Here is a 22,034-nt window from a genome sequence, read left to right as displayed (position 1 = left end):
TTTAAAATAAATTCAAACTTTACACTAAAAAAAATACACACCCAAAACAAAATACACACAAAAAATATCTTGATCTTATTAATGTTTTCATCCATATACAGTATTCTCTACTCATTGTATGAATTTCTTACCCAAACAATTAATCGAAACATTTCAGAATTCTTAACAAGTTAACACTGGATTAACTCCTAAGTCAAACAGCATTATCACCATTGACATTCATTGTCCTCACGCAGAGCTTTAAACGTTACTAATTTTCCCCCAAACAAGTGATAACGCTAAGCCCTTTACCATCACACCCCATCAGACTTAATCCCCTCTTGCAGCAACTACTGGACAATGGTCAGTGCAGATGACCCTTGACCTCACCAGCTGCTGACCGATAGGATCTTTTGTCTTGTCATGGTAACACCTGTCCATTTTTTGCGTACCTGAGATAACGAGACGAGATAAATGGCCAGGTATGTAGCACCTGTCTGCCTTGTTCAGTGTTGATGGTGGCCATCTGCATTGCATCACCTCATTCACTGTAAATAACTCGGACAAATGTTGAATAACATACAATGCAGAACGACGGTGCCAGAAACTTCCACAAAATGGCAAGGAAAACAATAAACCATGCTGACTTCGTTTCATGCGGAAGACGCAAATAATACACAAAGTATGTTGAATGACGCAAAATCACAACAGAGGAGGGACCTTTTGTCCGCAACATTTTACCAAGGACTCAGAAGAAATAGCTGGCCTATATCACAGATATGTTTTGATGTTTATTACATGTAGCCAAACCCAGACCCAGGAAACCCACAATAATGGAATCAGGAACAGTCAAACAAGGAATATAATTTAAACTCTGCCAAATGGTTCCACTGCTGACATAACACACCCACACCTTCTCAAACCAAACAAATTTTATTTGATTATATCTTATGATCATTTTTTATAAAGAGCTCAGTCATCACTGTTTGGACATCTTTGCTATTTTTTTGTTTACCTTACAGTTAAATAATGTAGAGCTGTCATTGTCTTTAAATATTAGGGTCATGATCAGTGTGCGAAATAGTTTCCAAATTCTGCTAGCCAGTCGGGCTAGCTATGCCTGGAAGTTACCGGCACTTGTCCACAAAATAATTTACTAGCCCGAAATTTGAATGTAGAAACGGGTTTCATCATTAAGCTGCTAATATGATGAACATTTGAATCAGGCCATAATCTTTAAAAGTGTATTATAACTTTCCAAGTCTGAGAGAGTGATATATTTACAAAATGACCCCATGAAAATTCACTAGCCAGTTGGGCCAGTGACTGTGGAAATTTACAAGCCTGACTGGATTTTTACTAGCCACAGACTAGCAGGCCAGTGGCTATTTTGCACACTGGCCATGATGGCTAACAGATTAATCAGGACAAGTGATGGTATTGGAATTGTAATGACAGCAAATCAAAGTATATCATGATATACTTCACATACGAACTTTCCTCTTACAAAGCCTCCCGTGATAAACTCTCTGGAATCCAGGGCACGACAGACCCCCTGTGTACCATGTACCGTAAATCCTTGAATAAACACCTTGCATTTATTTAACTTGGCAGGTCCCGTAGAGAGATAACATAGTAACGCTTACATCTAATGCAGGCATTTAGTATAAGGCAGAGGTCCTTGGACACTGCGTTTATTCCTTGCAAGCATTTATTCAAGGATTTACTCTCGGTCCACAGTTTCAGTTGAAAAAGACATGGGGAATAACATATTCAATACACGTATTTGACTTTCAGTCCCATCCACCCCGCTGCAAAACATAGCTTGCAAAATCCACAATTCTGCTGCAAAATAAATCTGAATAAACTGAGAAATGTTAACAGTGAACATGTCTGCCTTGTTCCGACAGGACTCCTACAATATCAGCCGACTTGAGAATTGACGTTAACACTTGTCCTCTAGACTAGACTTCACAAACTAATCTTAGCCAGGTACGAGTGTATCCTAGCAACCTCAATCTCTTATGTCAAATATAACATTTGTATACAATATTCCTTCTGTATTTTGGGTTTTTTAAAAATCACATACTTAAAGAAGAATACATTAGAAGGCAACAATGAGCTTAAAATTTTCTCATTTTTACACCGAAACCAATTTCTTTGTTTTCAAGAACCCAAAGTTTCAGGTCAGATATAAAGTATACCTGTGAATATTAACTCCTAAAACTATAAAAAGAAACTAGGTTGTTTAGACATTTCAAATCTGTTCATAAACAAGACGTCTCCGCTGAAGTAAAATTCAATTTGCTACACTTGAAATCATGATCAAGTACCGCCAAGCAAATGACACTTCAAAGATACTAACCTAAATAGTTTAATTAGCTCATAAAAACCTATAAACATTACCTTGAGAAACCCTTATCTGACAAGAAAATATCCATGCGTAAACAGTGAGAAACATAATTGGACAGTGTATCACAATTTTTAAGAAATCTAAGCGAAAGATTTATTATGGAAGGGACAAATATTTTCGTAAATGAGTTATACTACTCAACTTTTTATAGGAATAATCAGATATGTCAATCTATTTCAATGGACACACGCGTATCTTGTAAAGATGAATAACATGCTTATCAATATGTGGAGTAGAATATGTAATTCTGTTTACCATGATAAGCAAGAGGCTGACACAAACTATATGACATGTGCTCTCAGAGAAAATAGAGGCAAAAATAGCCGTAATCACAGACCAATTACAGCTTAATATGACAATTTCCACATACCGCAGATCCCAGTATAAACTTGTGTTATGTAACAGTAACGAGTTTATACCCACTGATATTGGGCACAGTTCATTCTCAATCATTTAGTCGTTTACATTATGATATGAACATAATTTTGATAAAATTGAACAACTTAAAATGCCATACATTTTGCAACCCACAGTTACAATAAAAACTGTTTGTTTCCATGCTCAATATCTAACTCATACAAAACGCAATATTTAGGTTCGGCAAATGTTTTCATAATGTTGGTAAAATTCTAGTGACAACAGATCTATTGATCTGAGTCTAGAACAACTGGGGATAAACTTGCCCAACTTCACTAAGCCATTATATCTGACAACCATTATCAGCCAGTGATATCAGTGAACAATAACACAAGACACAATGTCTGTTCGTCATTACAGAGAAACTAATGTTGTTCCGACCTCGCAGAAAGGCATTATAAAATACCAAAGAGAGGTACGATGGCAAGAGTTTGGCTTAGTACTGCCACATTTACAAACATGTACTGGCAAACCACCCCTCCATGAGACCATTCGTACATTAATCTACAACATACGCCCTTCACCTTTGACACAAGTATACAATATATTAGCTCTGATGCAGGCCCATATCACCAGGTCATGGCTTCAAGCTTGTACAATCATTAGGTAGGATAAAAAAAAGATCTTTAGAGTAAAAACTCAAGCTCTTTTAAATACTATTAAAGAAAAGTTATGTTCTATCAGACTGGATGATCAATTCAGTCTGATCAAAACACTATTCCATCCATCACCATACATTTGTCTGGTACCAGACCCTGTATACAAATCAGGTTAGAAATGTTGGTCTCTAGGGCGACAGTGGTCGGCACCATGAATCCAGAGAGTTTCTCCAGGGTCGGTCCTGCCCCTCACTGAAGCATATGCAGAACTTATGGGTCCCCTTGGGCCACGGCCGTATACAAAATATGCCTCAGTTCACCAAGCAGCAGGCACCAAGTAGCTGAAGACTGAAATGTGCCTGTTAACATTCTAGCACCCAACAGGCAGCTAGGGTTGTATTCTCCCCAGGGAGTGGAGAATGAATATCAAGTGCACTCTGATCCATTGACAGGGTAAATAACGATAATGCAGCAGCTGGATCACACCTTGCATACTGCATTTTACAAGAAGATTATTATTGTTATCATCGTCGTCATCATCATCATCATCATCATCGTCATCATCGTCATCGTCCGTCATCGTCATCATCATCGTCCTCATCCTCATCCTCATCATCGTCTTCATCATCATTTTCTATCACACCTTGCGTACTGCACTTTACAAGAAGATTATTATAGTTATCATCATCATTGCAATCATCATCATCATCATCATCATCAGGGGCGGCGGGGTAGCCTAGTGGCTTAATGCGTTGGCTCGTCACGCCGAAGACCCGGGTTCAAATCCCCACATGGGGACTGTGAAGCCCATTTCTGGTGTCCCCCGCCGTGATGTTGCTGGAATATTGCTAAAAGCGTCGTAAAGCCAAACTCAGTCAGTCAATCATCATCATCATCCATTATTGCTATCCTAACAGTTAATTATTACCAGTTACCCTAATTACACAGTTTTGCACTGAGAGTTAAAACATTCACCAATATGACAGTTCATGAAAATCTGTCTACAACAGAACTAAGAAATATTTACAATAAAAATGTAAAACATTTCAAGAGATTGGCAATGCATAATAATATTTGAGTGGTAGAGGTCTTTATGCGCCATTTGTTCTACCTGTAACTAAATTACAAACATTTGCAAAATCAGAAAACATTCACCCATATAAAATCACTACTGTTGAAATTTCACAGAACTGTAAATTCTTTTTCAGCTTAAGTTCAACCATAAACATTACAGTCTCCTTGACATCATAACCATCATACGGTCTAATTCATTCGTTACCGCTGTGGCTATAGCAGGTAACACGTCCATGTTTATATTCATCTCACAATAGCTACTGGAAGTTATTAATATTATATTCTGTCTAAACTGTATTGTACAAGCGGAGATAATCAGAACTTGGTTGTATCTATACAGGTATTTGCGTAACAAAGGCAGGTCACATGACCTGCTCAGACTGAAGCTTGCAGCTGGTGCACTCGGCGATAATAGACGTTGTTATCACACACGACAGCTGGGCCTCATACAGCATGACATATGTCCATTTCACATGTTAATAGCAGATGGAATGTACAAAATTGATCAACTCAACAACGCAATGTCCAGTCAGGGATGGTTGCTGTAGGCACAAAATATCTAAAAGGCAGTTTACACATGTCAATTTCCTATAATTTACATTCATTATTGCATATTAACAATCAATACATACATTTTAACATTTATCTCCATACATCTTAATGTTAATTTCCTTATTGTTTACTTGAGTGAGTGAGTGGAGGGTGAGTGTGTTTGTACGACACTTATAACAATATTCCAGCAATATCACAGCGGGGGACACCAGAGATGGGCTTCATACATTGTACCCATGTGGGGGAATCGAACTCAGGTCTTCGGCATGACGAGCAAACACTTTAACCACTGGGCCACCCCTCTGTTTACTTGTGTACATGGAAGATGAGACAACACAGGCACCAGTGACGGTGGCTTTTACAAGGAAAATTCTCATATATGGTCTTATAAAAGAATTTATTAATTTGTTTACATATTTCAGATTTTTCTCAACCTCTATTTACATTAATGATGTGTTGTTCAAATAAGTATTTGTTAGTACTGTTAGACTCTTGGATAACCTCTCCAAACAGCAATGAAGCGGACAAAGGCAGACTTCTACACTGACAGAGTGGGTTTATTTGCAACTGACATGCAATATACCAGTTTCACCTCAGCCTTGCCACATATTTCCTATGCTAAGAGCATGAAACTGATTAGATAGGCACAGCACCCAATCGTGCATTTATCACTGATAAAGTGCACAGACCTGAACAGTTGTAACGAGACTAGATATAAAGGGTAGTGTGATTTGGAGGCCTGTATAAATAAATGCTTCATGTTTACCACAGCAAGATATTCATCAGACCATTCACCTAAATTGTTTGGTATAGCCTACGGCCAATGCCAAGCAAAATCTTTATTAAACTTTCTTAAAGCTGAGATATATTTAAATGGTGTCGTCTGTTTGAACGTACCTCTTAAATACATTATTCAGCTTAAAATGGGGTTAATATATACCACAACCAAACGTGTATATACAGATTCATGTGTTGCTTTTAAATATTCATTCAGGTCAAATTCAAATTAACTGTTTTTGGCAAATACACAGTAAACGTTTGAAGTTGAGGAATACACATTTTCAAGTCATTGATATGGAAATAATATTCTCATTCTATCAAATTAATCGTTTATTCCCACCAGGTTTTTAACATCAAACCAGAAAAGAAGTAATTCATCTGGGGCATGTACTGAAGCACGGTCCTAATGGAAAAGGAAAATGTTTTGTTTCTCATAAAAGTTTTTATGATAAAATTTATAATTTTCTAACTTTCCTAGTCTTCAAAACATTCCAGTCCCCTCTGCAGTGTTACTAACAGCACTGGTGGGTACAGGATAGGTTATACCAAAAAGTGCAACTTGACAATGGTAAACATTTCAAAAAGTCGAATCGGAACTGAAATTTCACACAATGACTTTTTTTTTAAACTTGTCGATGAGATATAGATATGTTTGTAATCTCTAAAACAAAACATTTGAAAACATTCTGATATATGTGTTGACTTTAAACAATTTGAAAATTCCAAGGTTCTGATGGGTTTTTGATGAAGAATAAACCAACCCAAGAAGTATTCAGGTCAAATCTCCCCGCAGCGTTTGGTTGGCACTGACTGTCATTGACAACAATATATTTAGGCAAGCCCTCACATTTTCTATATTTTTAATGTCTACAGCCTTTATATGTAGTACTAACTTTAATGTACATTGTGTACCAAGAGACTATTACACTAAACAATGGCAAAGCAGATTGGGTGGTAGGAACTATAATTATTGTGACATTTGTGCTGGTTCATACATATTCACATATATCGCTGTCTGTCTGTCTGTCTGTATGTCCATCCGTCGTCCATGTAGATCTAGAGCAGTCAGTGGACAGCCAAAACAAGGTGTGGGTTTTAATAAATTAAGGAATCAAAATGAAATGAAACAGACTTTAACATATTATTACTTTACTGACTTGAAAATTAATGGAAATAAACATGTAATGACTAAAATTTTCAACTAACCAGCCTCACAGAAATGTTAGTAGCCCAATTAAAAAGTCTGATCTTGCAGGAAGGTATTTCAAACAGTGCCTGTCATAGCCTACGTATCAACCATGCGTGCATGTCAACACGGAATAATGCACATATTAGTGGTTAAAATCAATAGAACCGACCCTCCTAATTATGGACCTGAATTGTCAACACCGACAAGCTGTCTAAACTGCAGCTCGCTGACACTGAACCACTGCAGTTTTCAGGACTATAACACATGATGCGCATCAGCTTATTGATACATATAATTTCATCCGCATATAATATGATCATCTGTTATTGATGGACATTTTGAGTTCATTAATTAACTTCAACATTTACTGACGTATCAGCTCAGCTGCTGTTTTTAAATTTTAAGCTTAAAAAATATGTACCATATTCACCTTTATGCAGGGGCGGATCAAGAGATGGGGTGCAGGCTGTGCGCACTCCTCTTCTCCCCCCCCCCAATTTTTTTTCCCCTGAAAACCTTTGAAATTCTTGATTTATGTGCACCCACCTTCTCCAAAATCTGGATCTGCTCCTGTTTTATGAGTACACATACCCAACATCTATATACCCGTATATAAAGAAAGTATATCTTACATTTCTGCGTATTGCAGAATTATTACGGAAATGTACAGGGCTTTATAACTCGCAAGAAACTATCATCAAAATCATTCAGTTTATGCATATTGAAATATATTTCTTCTCAAAAGCGAGACCTTGACCTTTGCTTTACCCCTTCATCAATCTTCTAAGAACACCATGCACTAATTATGACAAATACAGCAAGAAAAAAAGGTAAGCCGAATATTTTGGTTTTGATGAAATTGCAACAATGTTATATCTCCAGTGATTTAATTTCTTCTTGAAATAGTGCATGGGGATGGAAAGTGTATCATTAACATAGAGTGATGTGAATCGTAGCGTGACACACGCCATATTGATTCATGCTGTCGGTTCCCTTGACGCCACTGCAGTTACCCTATGTTATCTCCAGGTTGCTTGGACACAATGGTATAGGGAGGCCCCGTCACATGTTTATCAACGTTTATAGTTACATGGGATAAGGTTGGAGATAAGTCCTTGCTTTGAAGCAAATGTAATTGTTTACGCTGAAATACAGTCTTCATTTCTCTTATTGACCTCACAGAGCTCTAGATAATTTTTCAACATCAGGAGTACGTACTCCTTATTTTTTCAATACAGGACTACTGGAAAACCTTAAGAGTACATTTAGAGTACTGAATGGAATTTAATGGAGTATCAGTAATCGTGTGTTTCGTTTCATATATGCACCACAACATCGCTACTCTTGTGTAAACAGGTCAATAAACAATAAAACAATAATGTTTCAGATAAATACGTCTGTAAATGATTCTAAGACCGTACACCATTGCTGTGGTGCGTATCTGCTATGTTTTCTAAATTATTTCCTACCGAATCGTGCATATTTTTTATCCATACATACGCCGATACGGCCCTTATCTGGAGCCCTGACCTCAACAATTTTACCCCTTGCCCTCCCAAAACAAAATGTAGAATAAAATGATTACTGAACATGAGTGAATGATTATGGTTTTATGACCCTTTTAGCAATATTTCAGCAATATCATGGCAGGGGAACACCTGAAATGGGCTTCAAACATTGTACCCACATGAGCAAACACTTTACCACGGGGCTACCAAAGCAGCTCCTACTGTGGTCATGCAGAGAAAATATACTATCAAACAGCTGAACACGAATGAATTCTGATGATTATTCAGATAAGACAAAACAATCATGAGGTTAACTTTAATCAATTAATGAATTTGAAAAAAGAAAACAAATTGTAAAGTATATCATTTCTTACCCTGGGCTGCGCAGAAATATTAAGCATTTAAACAATGGAAATCCCAATATGGTTATAGGCCAAAAATAGATTTTGAAATAATCCTGAAAAGAACTCACACATCATAAAGCCAAGAACCAGTCTAATTAAATGGGTGTGGCATGGTGTAAAAATGGATATACTTGTTGAGACAAACAAAAAATTATAAAACCTGAGAGCACAGATGAAATGCGCTTGTCAGAATATGCAAAGAAATGTTGGCATTGAGTGAAAAGAAAACCTGATCTTCAGAACGTTAGAGATAAATTTTGAATGCAGAGAAACTTGAACATGTCAGTGAGCAGCTCTGAAGCCATGTTAAGAGGAATGGCTATTAAACAATTTCCTCAAGCTCAAGCCTTTGGCTAGATAAGCAAACCTATCATCTATTTTGCTCTCAACAAAAAACATTTTGCATTTATATTCTGATAAAAGGCTAAGAAACTGTAATAAATGGGCGAAGGTGGGGAGGCACTGGGTAGGAAATTGGTTTCAAACATTGCCACCACTTCTGGTATTGAACCTTGGTCACTGAATGCTAATTCACCACCCTCTTGAGAGCGAGTGAGTGAGTTTAATTTTAACACCGCTTTTAGCAATATTCCAGCAATATCACGGCAGGGACACCAGGAATGGGCTTCACACTTTGTGCCCACGTGGGGAATTGAACCAGGTCTTCAGCATGACAGGCGAATGTTTTAACCACTAGGCTACCCCATGGCCCCTCACCACTCTTAAAGCTTTATGGGGGCACAAGTGGCCATCTCAGTCACTGGATTGTCTGGTCCATTTAGCTGAGGAGTTAAACAACAAAAGAAAACATGCCGATATGTGTGATCAAAATGCGGCCTGCATCACTGTTTAACACGGCATTATACCAAACTCAATCACTCTTAACTTAATGGTTAATCATCTGAAAAACTAAACCCTGGAAAACTTAAATGCAATCTTTTACCTATCCTGCCAACTTGAACATGGTTTGCACGTTATCTGTGACACTGTATTTAGAGTGGATCATTAATCATGTAAATTACACCCTGCATGAAACGAGGTAAACTGGCTTTCACATCACATCACGTTCAAGATAATTACACTTATATAGAGGTGTTTATGCATGTGTGTGTGTGTGTGCATGTGAACATCTCAAATTGTAAGTTGTAACCATGTAACCAAAAATTCAACCCCCATGATTCAACATAATCAATTAAGTCAAACAAAAATATTTTGTTGCCATGGCAACAATTATTTTGACCATAAATATACAAAATCAAAAGGGGTGTAGAGACAATATGCTTCTTATCCTTAAACAGGAAGGACATATACCAACATATTGAAAGAGTCAACAGAACTTACAGGACACTAAAATAGCTTCATTATCTGCGAGCAGTAAGCAGCTTTTTAATTACATAAGGAATACCTAACATTTCAAAAGACAGAAACTTAATTACCTAAATTCCCACTCTGCTCCAATCAATTTGCAAACTTTCAACTTCTAAGTCCTCTTCAGTTACATCTGCAGAATTCAAAATTTAATTAAAACCGAAAAGGTTTCTGTTGCTGTTGACTGTGACAAGCATGGCTGAAGGTGGGTCCCTGCAGAAATCACTTACAAGCCAACTTGAATCGGCGCCAGGACATTTATTTTGTTAAGTAAGGTAATGACACGGCATCCAATTGATGGCTACATGGTACGGACCGCAGATGTTCAGCGATATATAACCCATATCAACCTCTCTGGAGAAATAAGCAAAACTCTACAAATAGCAAACTTGGGCAAATGTTTAAAGGAGCACTCCTTGAGCGTATAACTCATTCTGCGATAGCGTGGCTAAACACTGCCCACCTGTCGTTCAATGTACCTGTCAGAGTTCGGAAATACACCGTCACTTTGGATGGAAGTGCAAGATCATATCACCACCATTTGGGAACTGGCAACTTGCTGAACACCACCTGGCATGTCTGAACATGGGTGTGTCCGTCTGCTCAAGTTTGCAATTAATTTTAATCTGTGTCTATTTTAATGTCTTTCTCTGGAATGGTGTCTCTTGATCTGCATGTATTTGTGTCAACGGGCATGCAAGTTAGCAAACCTACATATCTGTTTGGTTGGGCCTATAGATGAATTTGTGTGTGTTTGTTTAACAGTGGTGGAAATTAAGCTTGTGAGTCATGGGGCCCTTGCCATTAATATAACATTAAGATCTAGAAGGATTCCTTGAATCAAATACCACAGGTCTGTGCATCTGCAAATCTGTCTGTCTGTGAATCTGCAAATATGTCCATCTGTGAATCTGCAAATATGTCTGTCTGTGCATCTGCAAATCTGTCTGTCTGTGAATCTGCAAATATGTCCATCTGTGAATCTGCAAATATGTCTGTCTGTGAATCTGCAAATATGTCTGTCTGTGAATCTGCAAATATGTCCATCTGTGAATCTGCAAATATGTCCATCTGTGAATCAGCAAATATGTCTGTCTGTGAGGTGAGGTGAGGTGAAATTGGGTTTAACGTCGTGCTTGAGAATATTTTGCTCATATGACGACGTGCATGCATGTATGTGCGGCTGCTTGTACTAGCCCAGACTTAAGCTGGTTTTATAGTGCTAGCCCACTGAGATACCATGCCGCAGTGAAGCATGAATACCCCACTCAGACACATTATACTCACTCCGAGCCGACCAGTCCTCGTTGTACCCATTAATGCCGCGCGCCAGGCAGGGACCAACGACTACCATATTTTAACGTCTTTGGTATGACATGGTCTGGGATCGAACCCGCGACCTTCCGTGCTTCGGGCGGACACTCTAACCACTACACCACGGAGGAGGTCGTCTGTCTGTCTGTGAAGCTGCAAATATGTCTGTCTGGGAATCTGCAAATATGTCTGTCTGTGAATCTGCAAATATGTCCATCTGGGAATCTGCAAATATGTCTGTCTGTCTGTGAATCTGCAAATATGTCTGTCTGTCTGTGAATCTGCAAATTACCTGTCTATGAATCCGCAAATATGTCTGTCTGTCTGTGAATCTGCTAATATGTCTGTCTGTGAATCTGCAAATATGTCCATCTGTGCATCTGCAAATATGTCCATCTGTGATTCTGCAAATATGTCTCTCTGTCTGTCTGTGATTCTGCAAATATGTCTGTCTGTGAATCTGCAAATTATCCGTCTATGAATCTGCAAATATGTCTGTCTGTCTACGAATCTTCAAATATGTCTCTCTGTGAATCTGCAAATATGTCCATCTGTGATTCTGCAAATATGTCTGTCTGTCTGTGATTCTGCAAATATGTCTCTCTGTGAATCTGAAAATAATATGTCTATGAATCTTCAAATATGTCTGTCTGTCTGTGAATCTGCAAATATGACTGTCTATGGATCTGCAAATATGTCTGTCTGTGATTCTGCAAATATCTATCTGTGAAACTGCCTATAAACTTATAAATCCCAAGTCCACCCTTCCTCAAATCCATATCTCTCTTTAACTCCACTATGATCCAATACAATACTACAAAACCAACAGTTATTTGAAGTCAGTGTCTACGGAAAGTGTGCTTGCACTGATCTACTCACCTCTCAAACATCAGTACAACATTTTTCCTTCACAATACCAATTTGCCAACTCAATACCCTTATTCTTCCAATCTCCTTTAAACAACAACAATACTATCTCTTCCCTGAAGGTACCACCATTCTCTGATACCTCATCTTGTACAGTAAAGGTCACCTTACGTGCTACTGCTCTTGCTCAATGAGTAACACAAACAGCTGCCTAGGGTTAAGCTTGTGGATCAGGTTATCGCCTGTATTTATGGCAGAATATGGCTGCCACACCCAACTGGGTTGATGCAAAAGGGAAGCCCTACCATATCATACAATCTTTAAGTAGCTACGGAAACAAATAACGGAATAGCGAACAAATATAGTATTTTCAAGGGCTGTTGGTGTTAAAATCAGCTTAAAAGGGGTTTATCTGGGTCTACATATCCAGCAGAATCTCAGGACTAATTTTGCGGGTCCCATGGACACGGGAGTGCAAGGTGGTCCATAGCCTTCTCACAGTCCCTGAACCCCATTATTTTCCCTACAGCCCAGCCCTCTCTGCAATACTAAAGCCCTAAATGAAGCAAGTCTAGATTTTCTCAGGTTCAGGATCTCTGGTCTCCCTGGGGCTCCTTTTCAATTTAAATGGGTTTATTTGTTACAATCAAAATTATATATATTCAGGGTCTAAGCATTAGTCTTGGAGGTCCTCTGTCATTGAGTCTGTGAGCTAAGATACTTCACTTACAGGATGGCGACATTTGGTAACTTGACTTGAGTGAACTTTCATAGGCTTACCTGGGGCTTACCTATGACTTACCTAGATTATATAGCACTTGTAAACAAACTAAAACACAGAAAGAAGAATTTGTAATCAAAATATAGTAATGTTAACTTATAAAGAAACTTTGGATGTTCGATTGTTTACCAATGCTTCTGGAACTGGCACATTGACACATTATGTAAGCACGCCAATCACCTCACTGGTGCTTATGATGGTTTCACTAGGTCGAGGCCCGAGGCTAGAACCTGATACCTGAAGTCAACGTGCATCCACACCACTAACAAAGAACAAACATCCTTTTCAGTCTCAATGTCTACAACCCCAGAACACCATGAGCAGTGTACAAGATAAAGAGGTAAGATGGCTAGCCTCAGATGAATATATCACAATTTAGTTCTACAGTGAATGCTCTTGTAACTAATAGTAAATTCATTTTCTTTTTCATACTGACCAATGTCTGTCTACCAGTACCTTAAGCACATTATTTTCCATTCAGCCTCACCCTTATTATGATGCTACACTTGCAAGTCTAGATTTTAATTCCATCTCATTAAGGCTCTTTATCAATTTAAGGGGAGTTGAATGTTTCTGTCAAAATTATAAATGTTCTGAGGCTAAATGTTAGTTTATAGAGAAACTTACAATCTTATCATCTTTTCAATCAAATACATGATACAGCTTTTACTCATTAAAAAAAATCCCAAAATACCATTCCTTTTTGCTTACCTACCAAATAACTTAATTATGTCAGCAAATTGAAAAACATTTTTGGGTAAACGGATTAATTGGAAGATTTGATGGAGAGATTCGGTTACTTTTTGCAAACCAAGTAGCTGGGTTGGTTAAAATAAACTTTCAGTTTTGTAGGTCAATACTTTTTTATCTCTTGGCATAAACTGAAGGCTGTTTATTGGAAAAACAAGATGCTGATAAAGTCTTAAATACAGGATGGTAATTATTTCTTAAAATAATGTGCATATGAAAAAGCTTGGTTTATCAGCAGTATGAGTGGGTGAGTGAGTGGGTGGGTGGGTGAGTGAGTGAGTGAGTGAGGAGGAGTGAGTGAGTGAGTGAGTGAGGCGAGTGAGTGAGTGAGTGAGCGGTGAGTGGGTGGGTGCGTGGGTGGGTGGGTGGTGGGTGGGTGGGTGGGTGGGTGGGTGGGTGGTCGAGTGAGCGTCGAGTGAGTGAGTGAGTGAGTGAGTGAGTGGTGAGTGAGAGTGAGTGAGCGAGTGAGTGAGTGGGTGGGTGGTGGGTGGGCGGTGGGTGGGTGGGTGGGTGCGGTGGGTTTGGGTGGGTGGGTTGGTGTCAGCTTGGGGGGAAAGCCTGCTGGTAACATCCACAGGCACTGCCATGGTGCGGTCAAACCTAGCAACATATTCATGGCCAACCGGGATTCAAACCCACAATGATAGGTTACTTGCATACCCAAGCGAGGCAACTCTGCAGAACAAATCAATGCTCTTTATGTACCTTATCCACCTTGCAAATTCAATTCACATGGATACAAGGTGTCAGGCCCATTACTGGTGTCCTCCGTCATGACATTCCTGGAATATTGACAAAAGTCACGTAAAACCATATTCACTCACTCACTCCAAAGTATACTACTCACAAGATATTAAAGAACACTCATTTCTTTCACATTCCAATCATGAGTTGGGCTTTACTCTGCTTTTTAGCAATATTCCAGCAATATCATGGCAGGGGACACCAGAAATGGGCTTCACACATTGTACCCATGTGGGGAATCGAACCCATGCCTTCGGTGTGGCGAGCGAACGCTTTAACCACTAGGCTACCCCACTGTCTCTCACATTCCAGAGAGTAACTAAAGTAACATGAAAGAACCTGAACGAATATGTATGTGGCTAAGCAATATTTCAACTTTGCAATATTTTTGCATTTGTTTGTTGAAATTTCTAATTTATCAAAGGATGACCTCTTGGGCAAATAAAATATTCAAATCATTTAAATTTTATGACTGTGGTTTATGGCTCTGGTTGGTCAAATACAAAAAAAGACAAAAGAAAAAGGATTGCCCAAGTTTTCCTGGTGTTGTTAGCAAAACAGCTGTTTCTTGACATTGAAACAGATGTCAAAGGGTCACACGAGTGTGACAATGGCTGTAACCATTTGACCAGCCGGAGTCAACAATGACCAGTGCTGTAAAAACACTGATGTGTCGCCAGTACAAAGAGACCCTTCAGCCACATGTTGCTAGCTCAGATACAAACCCTTCCAAAGGATTTACAACCAACAGACCTCTGACTTCAAAATCCTTCCAATGTCTCTTTCTGTTTGTATCAAAGCATGTTGAAAGAGAACGTCTTACAATAACTTTGACATATTTCAATTCTTTCAAAAATGTTTGAAATGAGACAGTGAGTGAATGAGTGAGCAAGTATGGTTTAACGCCTCTTTTAGCAATATTCCAACATGCGTCCATTTTCTACATTTGTGCATTCTGGATGCACATTTACGAGTTGCATAAAACCCTGAAGAGTGAGTGAGTGAGTTTTATGCTGCTTTTAGCAATATTCCAGCGATATCACAGTGGGGGACACCAGAAATGGGTGTCACACATTGTACCCATGTGGGGAATCGAACCCAGGCCTTCGGCATGATGAGCCAACAAGTGAGTGAGTGAGTGAATCTCAGCAAGTCAGAGTGAGTGAGTGAGTGAGTGAGGAAAGGCTAAAGTGATGGAGGTCTCCGCCATTTACCACTTTTTGATATTTTCACAAACCAAGGAACAGAACCAGGGCATTCCGGGATTCAAACTCATAATCACAAGATTCTAACATGCCTAAGAAACAAAAGACTTCAACAACAACATCTCAGACTACTGTTCCACATCCTTCTTGCAACAGGATGACTGTAAAACTATTGATCTTATTTGCCAGGCCCCAATCAAGATATAAAATCTTCAAACTAGAGACTACAGAGCTTTATCCAAGCATCTTAGACAAACCAGATATTCATCAAAATATTTTTAGTGTATTGCCAACAAACAACGATGGTTTTCCAGTAAGTATTTTGTTCTGTACCCATAAGAATTAAGATTGAACAAAATGAAATCCAGAGTAAGTACTACTGGAACAAAGAGAAAGGATGTAGCAATGACTGAGATTAAATTGAAATGTGTATATACAATTTATTTGATATTTTGGTACCAGTAAGAAATACAAACAAAGTTTGGAGGATTTGTCAGATTTTTTTCCCTTAGTCCCTCAGTTTCTTATCCCCGGAACCCCCGATTATTAGTTTGAAGGGTCCTTACAGACAATATGAGGGTCCTGTGAAGTAACAGCGTTGAGAAGTTCTTCAGCGCCTATAATGAATCATTGATGGTTTGATGGATGAAATGAAGCAAGAAACTGTTCTGAAAGAAACAACCAAACATGACCAAAGTCATAGTTGTGTTGTGGGTACAACGAATAATATTATTGTCCCTCTGGACGCAGTGAATTGTATTTCTGCGTCCATTCTCTACATTTCTGCATTCTGGACGCACATTTACGAGTCAGATAAAACCCTGAAGAAGTGAGTGAGTGAGTTTTACTTTTAGCAATATTCCAGCAATATCACAGCGGGAGACACCAGAAAAGGGCCTCACACATTGTACCCGTGAGGGGATTCGAACCCGGGTCTTCGGCGCGACGAGCGAACAATACAACCACTCCGCTACCCCATCTCCCCCCTAATCAAACTTCAAAGGAGGATTCCACATACTATGTGGTCTTCTTTCTACCCTCTCCAAAAACCTGGCCCCTAAAATATGTTACGTCAGGCCCCCATGACTAACAGATACGCACACCAAAGTATCCTCCATTATATATAGACCAAAGTATACTCCCAAAAGACTATTAACAGTCTGACTGCTGCATTCTGTCTGCTAATCAGCGGTGAGTCGAGAAAATGCATATTTTATGTAACACTGCCAAAAGGGATGTAACATCTATCAATTCTTTATCCAAATTATTCTCGTGGAGACAACGAACATCCCTCCACAGGAAGCCATGTTTGAGTGCACTAGGTCAAACACAGGCTGTCATTTTGGAAGATATTTATTGAGTTTTGATAGATTCAAACCATATATTGTGATATTTGCCAAGGTTACAGTATGAATAATGCAGAAAATAATATGCTGTCTACTAAAAAATCAATTTCCTTCGCCTCAGTATCGGAAGTTAACCACCACACATAGCTGACGTTATAGTGATATATTGATATGAAATCGGGCTTGAAATATAGTATTACAAATATAAACAAAAACTTATTGTCGTAAAGTAATATTCTGATATTGTGTTGACTACAGTATATAGATAATTGTTATTCTGAACTGATGATTAATAGGTACAAACTTGCTGATCAAGAAAACCTATCTTAGAGTAAATGTTATTAACAATTTCAATTTTTATAACTCATTAAATCTATACATACTTCAAGATGAATAAACTTGTCAGTTATATACATTGCAGCAAATGAAAAGATTAAAAAATTTACAAGCTTCAAATACTTTTGTTTTGTTGAATAAACAGTATTATGTACTGGTAGTACCAAACTGGCTCAAACAATTGATTACCTATAAATCCCAGCACTGGCTATACTCCTTTGTTAGCAATCGATGACAAATTATAATGAATAAAATATAGAAGTAACATGAATAAATTTAAATATTACATCCTGCATTTAAAACCAACAAAATTGTCAATATGCTGTAAAGTTTTCATTTAGAAAGAAAATAAAGAAACCAGCTGATTATAACTTAACGAGGAAATAAACCTAAGTAGGTCATGATACTACTTGACACACCTGAACAACTCATAAGGAAAAACACCACAAATATGTATTCAATTTCAGACTTGCTATGCTCCCTATACTTCCTCAGTAAAGGAATACTACGACAAAATGTTGTCTGTTTCATGTCGATTTCATGGCTTGGATTGCTATCCATTGATTGGATGTGACGTTCTGACAATCAGATCTATTCATCCTCCATAGTAACATATTGTTAATTAATCAGAATTGTGTTTTTACTGTATATCATATTTACCTGGGCAGAGTGATTGTTGTTGATAAGATTCTGTACAAATCTGGATTAGCAAAGGTGTGGGACTCGACCAGTAAGTTTGTGTAACTACACCTACTAATTAATTAATTAATTACTGGCTAGCTTATTGCTGACTTGTGCCATGCTTAGGTAAGCACGGCTCAGAATCTGTACTGAATAACTGTTCGACAGGAAGATTATTTTTGGAAACCATTTTTCTTGAAACATTGCTGTATGCGCGACACAACCACAATGTCATGGTGACCTAATATTCTAAGTGACATACTTTAATAATGTAGCTATAGCTGCTTTCTCAGTCTCTGGTAACTGAACTGTTCGTAAAACATATACCTATCTCAATCACATATTTGAAGCTAACTTTGAATGAAACAAAAAATTTAGACATTCTAATCACAACTTCATAAAAAAATATATTCAAACCTTCCTTGGTATAAAAAGCATTAATAGTTTTGTTTTTCAAACAATTCAGGAACTAGAATTTATGATATCCATAGGTAAATTTCTGAAACATGTTGGGTGAAAAATTGAACCAATGGATAAGATATCTAAAATAGAATTAATCAATAATTATTTTTGCGAAAACTTGGATGGTTCAAGCTGTGAAAATAGGATCCCTTAAAAATAAGAATTATTAAATATATATAGAAAGGAGGGTTCTGGAAATGGTAAAGTCGAGTGATTCGGTCACATCAGAGATAGCTGACTGACTTTACTTTGTCCCCTCTGCCGACCGACAGTCCGTGTAGCAAGCTTTTGTTTACAGTATCGTTCTATCCATGTTCGACGGGCAAGCAGTATCAACATTGCCAACAAATGACATATTTCGTGCGCCCTGGTGCTATGTTAGCATGTCATATATGCTGAGGTTATATTCATGGTATAAAATGAGAATGAATACAGGATATATACTAACAGGAAGACTATAAGGTCGATTTTATAATAAATTGAATATTTCCCTGTCGTATCTCTTTAGACGAGCCAGAATCTAATGAACTGGGTCAGGAAAGACGGCTACACCGGCTCGCTTGTTTTCAGCAGGATGAGAAATCGTGAAAAATGTCGGTTTGGCCTTTACAGCATGTAACGGCCACATATTTGTAGCTATATGTAGCTGCTTTCGGCCGTCCATCTGTCAGTCTTTGTTTGCGTATCCATCCCTCTATTCTGACTTTCGTTCAATCAATGGCTATTTGCTCGCTGGTGGTCGTACGAAATCAATACACTGAAGCTCTGTGTTCTGCAATATTCTGACAAAAATGAGGCCATTCCTACCTTTCCTGCCGCTCTGCCGAGGCGCACTATACCCAGCTTAAATCCAGACATGGGATTTCGTCCTCTGCCCACTATGTATTTGACTATGTTCCGTGACTGTCTTTGAAACACCGGTGTTCAATGTGTGCTTTGTTATCCCCGTCCGAGAACACACGTGGGAATGAGGCGGAATAGGAGCCAATCAAAATACGGGATACACCCATTTCCGCAAAAGGTCAAAGGTTATATTTACGTTAATGCAACGTGACACCGAGGCTTGGTGTTTATGATGCGAGTTAACCTAATCAGCACTTGCCACTGACACTATGAACGTTGTGATCTACCGATGTAACAGCACTGATGGTTTCTCAATGTGAGCTAATTAGCAAGTGTCGGACAAGTAGGTTTCCTAACGCCTTGAGATGTTAGCGTGCGATGTCCGATCAAAACCACATGCACATTTGACAGGGGCTCGATTCGCATCAACACGCTCGCTCACTCTGATGTCAGTTTGTTGAAGTTATCATATACACAGTCAGGGCCCGAATATAAATATGTAGTGAATTGAAAACGTTACGGATACTTAAAAAACGTTTTGCATAATCGACACAGAATGTGAATGCAATATATCTATATCATTATTATTTAAAAATGCTTGTTGATATTATAATTAACGATTTAATTCCTTTTTCAAATTCCTTTGTTACGACCACAAAGGAATTTGTACATTGTACTACTTCATGGTGAAATATATTGAACATTATATCGTTCAATAAAACACATTAACAATCTTCACTGATCCATGGAAGTCCTAGCATGGTATATTCGCTGTTATTCACCGTTTGTTGGATGCTCATGGTAGTGGATACATTAGGTTAAAACAAGTAGACAAACAGTTTACAGTACAATGCTTCACTCATGCTTGACAACGGTATAAGAACCTATACCGAAACGTCGCATCATAATGTAATAAAGACGTTGCCATCCATGAAGAATTTACCGTTTTGTAACTGTCAACCTTTTTTATATGTGACGTCTGTCAAACTGTCACAAGTTGCTGGTGACCTAATTTTCCAATAATTGCTGTGTTTGTTGTTTTTATCATTTCTATTTGTTGTTTTGTTGTTTTACGCCGCAATATTCCTCCTATATGACAGGGTCGGTGGGGTAGCCGAGTGGTTAAAGCGCTTGCTCGTCACGCTGAAAACCCGGGTTCGATTCCCCACATGGGTACTAGTATGTGTGAAGGCCATTTCTGGTGTCATCCGGCGTGATATTGCTGGAATATTGCTAAAAGCAATGTAGAACCATACTCACTCACTCACTTACTCCGGAAGACAAGTACCAAGGAAAGAAATGAAGTGTAGGCACAATTGAAAGTGCTAGTGCGCGTATTGCACGAGACGTATCCTTGGGGGTTGGGGGTATGTCAATTGAACTGATAAATTTAGTATTATCGAAATGGGGGTGGGGGGTGTAGCCCAGTGGTTTAAGTGCCCGTTCATCACATCGAAGACCCGGGTTCGATTTCCTACATGGGTACTATGTGTGAAGCCCATTTCTGGTGTCCCCCACCGTAATATTGATGGAATATTGCTAAAAGCGGCGTAAAACTAAACTCACTCACTCCTATATGACGACGGCCTTCAAATAATCGAGTCGAGACCAGGCAATCCAGTGATCAATATTGAGAGCCGTCTAGCACTATGACACGAACTTAGCTGTCACGGGGCATGACTCGCTGATCCAATAACTCGCCGCTAAAACGACCAGCAAAGGTTAATGTAAATATACTTGACAGGATACAGGATACACATACACTGTATACAGCGTGTTTAAAAATACCTTGTCTCCAGTTGCTTGTTCCAAAGGTCAGAGGAATCAGTAATTGGTTAATTGCACGAGTAATAATATTCAGTTGCCAGGGCAACAGCTTGTCGAATCCGATCAATATTAAAATAAATAATTGTTCCATTTCACGAAAACGCTCTGAACATAAAATTAACATATTTTAATTGAGATTAACTTGGCGTAAACAAAGCAAGTCTTCCATGAATGGAATCACTCTAAGGACTTTATTGTTTGTTACTCCGACGAAATCCCACTTTTATATTTAACCCACCCACCCACGCTCACACCTGAACGGGGGCGGCGGGGTAGCCTAATGGTCAAAGCGTTCTCTCGTCACGCCGAGACCCGGGTTCAATTCCCCACATGGGTACAATGTGTGAAGAACATTTCTGGTGTCCCCCACCGTGATATTGCTGGAATATTGCTAAAGGCGGCGTAAAACCAAACTCACTCACCCACACCTTCCCCGGCCCGTAGCCTACACTAACTATATATCAAGAGGCTTTGTCTCAACGAAATAAGACAAGCATACAAGCACGAATAGCGACGGCGAAGAGGCTTCTGGCGCACTGGGGATCCCTACATTTAAAACATTGAAGGTCTCAGAAATTAATCAAACCGGCAAATT

At 38.7% G+C, this 22,034-nt stretch overlaps 1 protein-coding gene across 1 annotated transcript in view; it reads right to left on the bottom strand.

Moving 5' to 3' along the window:
* Window positions 1-19,877, bottom strand: part of LOC124285299 (zinc finger MYND domain-containing protein 19-like) — a 41,375-nt gene extending 21,498 nt beyond the window's left edge. Inside the window, 1 exon segment of the mRNA XM_046721505.1 lies at window positions 19,577-19,877. Coding sequence (XP_046577461.1) covers window positions 19,577-19,627 — 51 coding nt within the window. The 5' untranslated portion in view covers window positions 19,628-19,877.
* Window positions 19,878-22,034: the final 2,157 nt, after the last annotated feature.

This window comes from Haliotis rubra, unplaced genomic scaffold, assembly GCF_003918875.1.
Source record: "Haliotis rubra isolate DU_JTF1 unplaced genomic scaffold, ASM391887v1 Scf358, whole genome shotgun sequence".
Lineage (NCBI taxonomy): Eukaryota > Metazoa > Mollusca > Gastropoda > Lepetellida > Haliotidae > Haliotis > Haliotis rubra.
The sequence above is the reverse complement of the archived record's forward strand: the minus strand, read 5'-3'. Positions and strand labels throughout refer to the sequence as shown.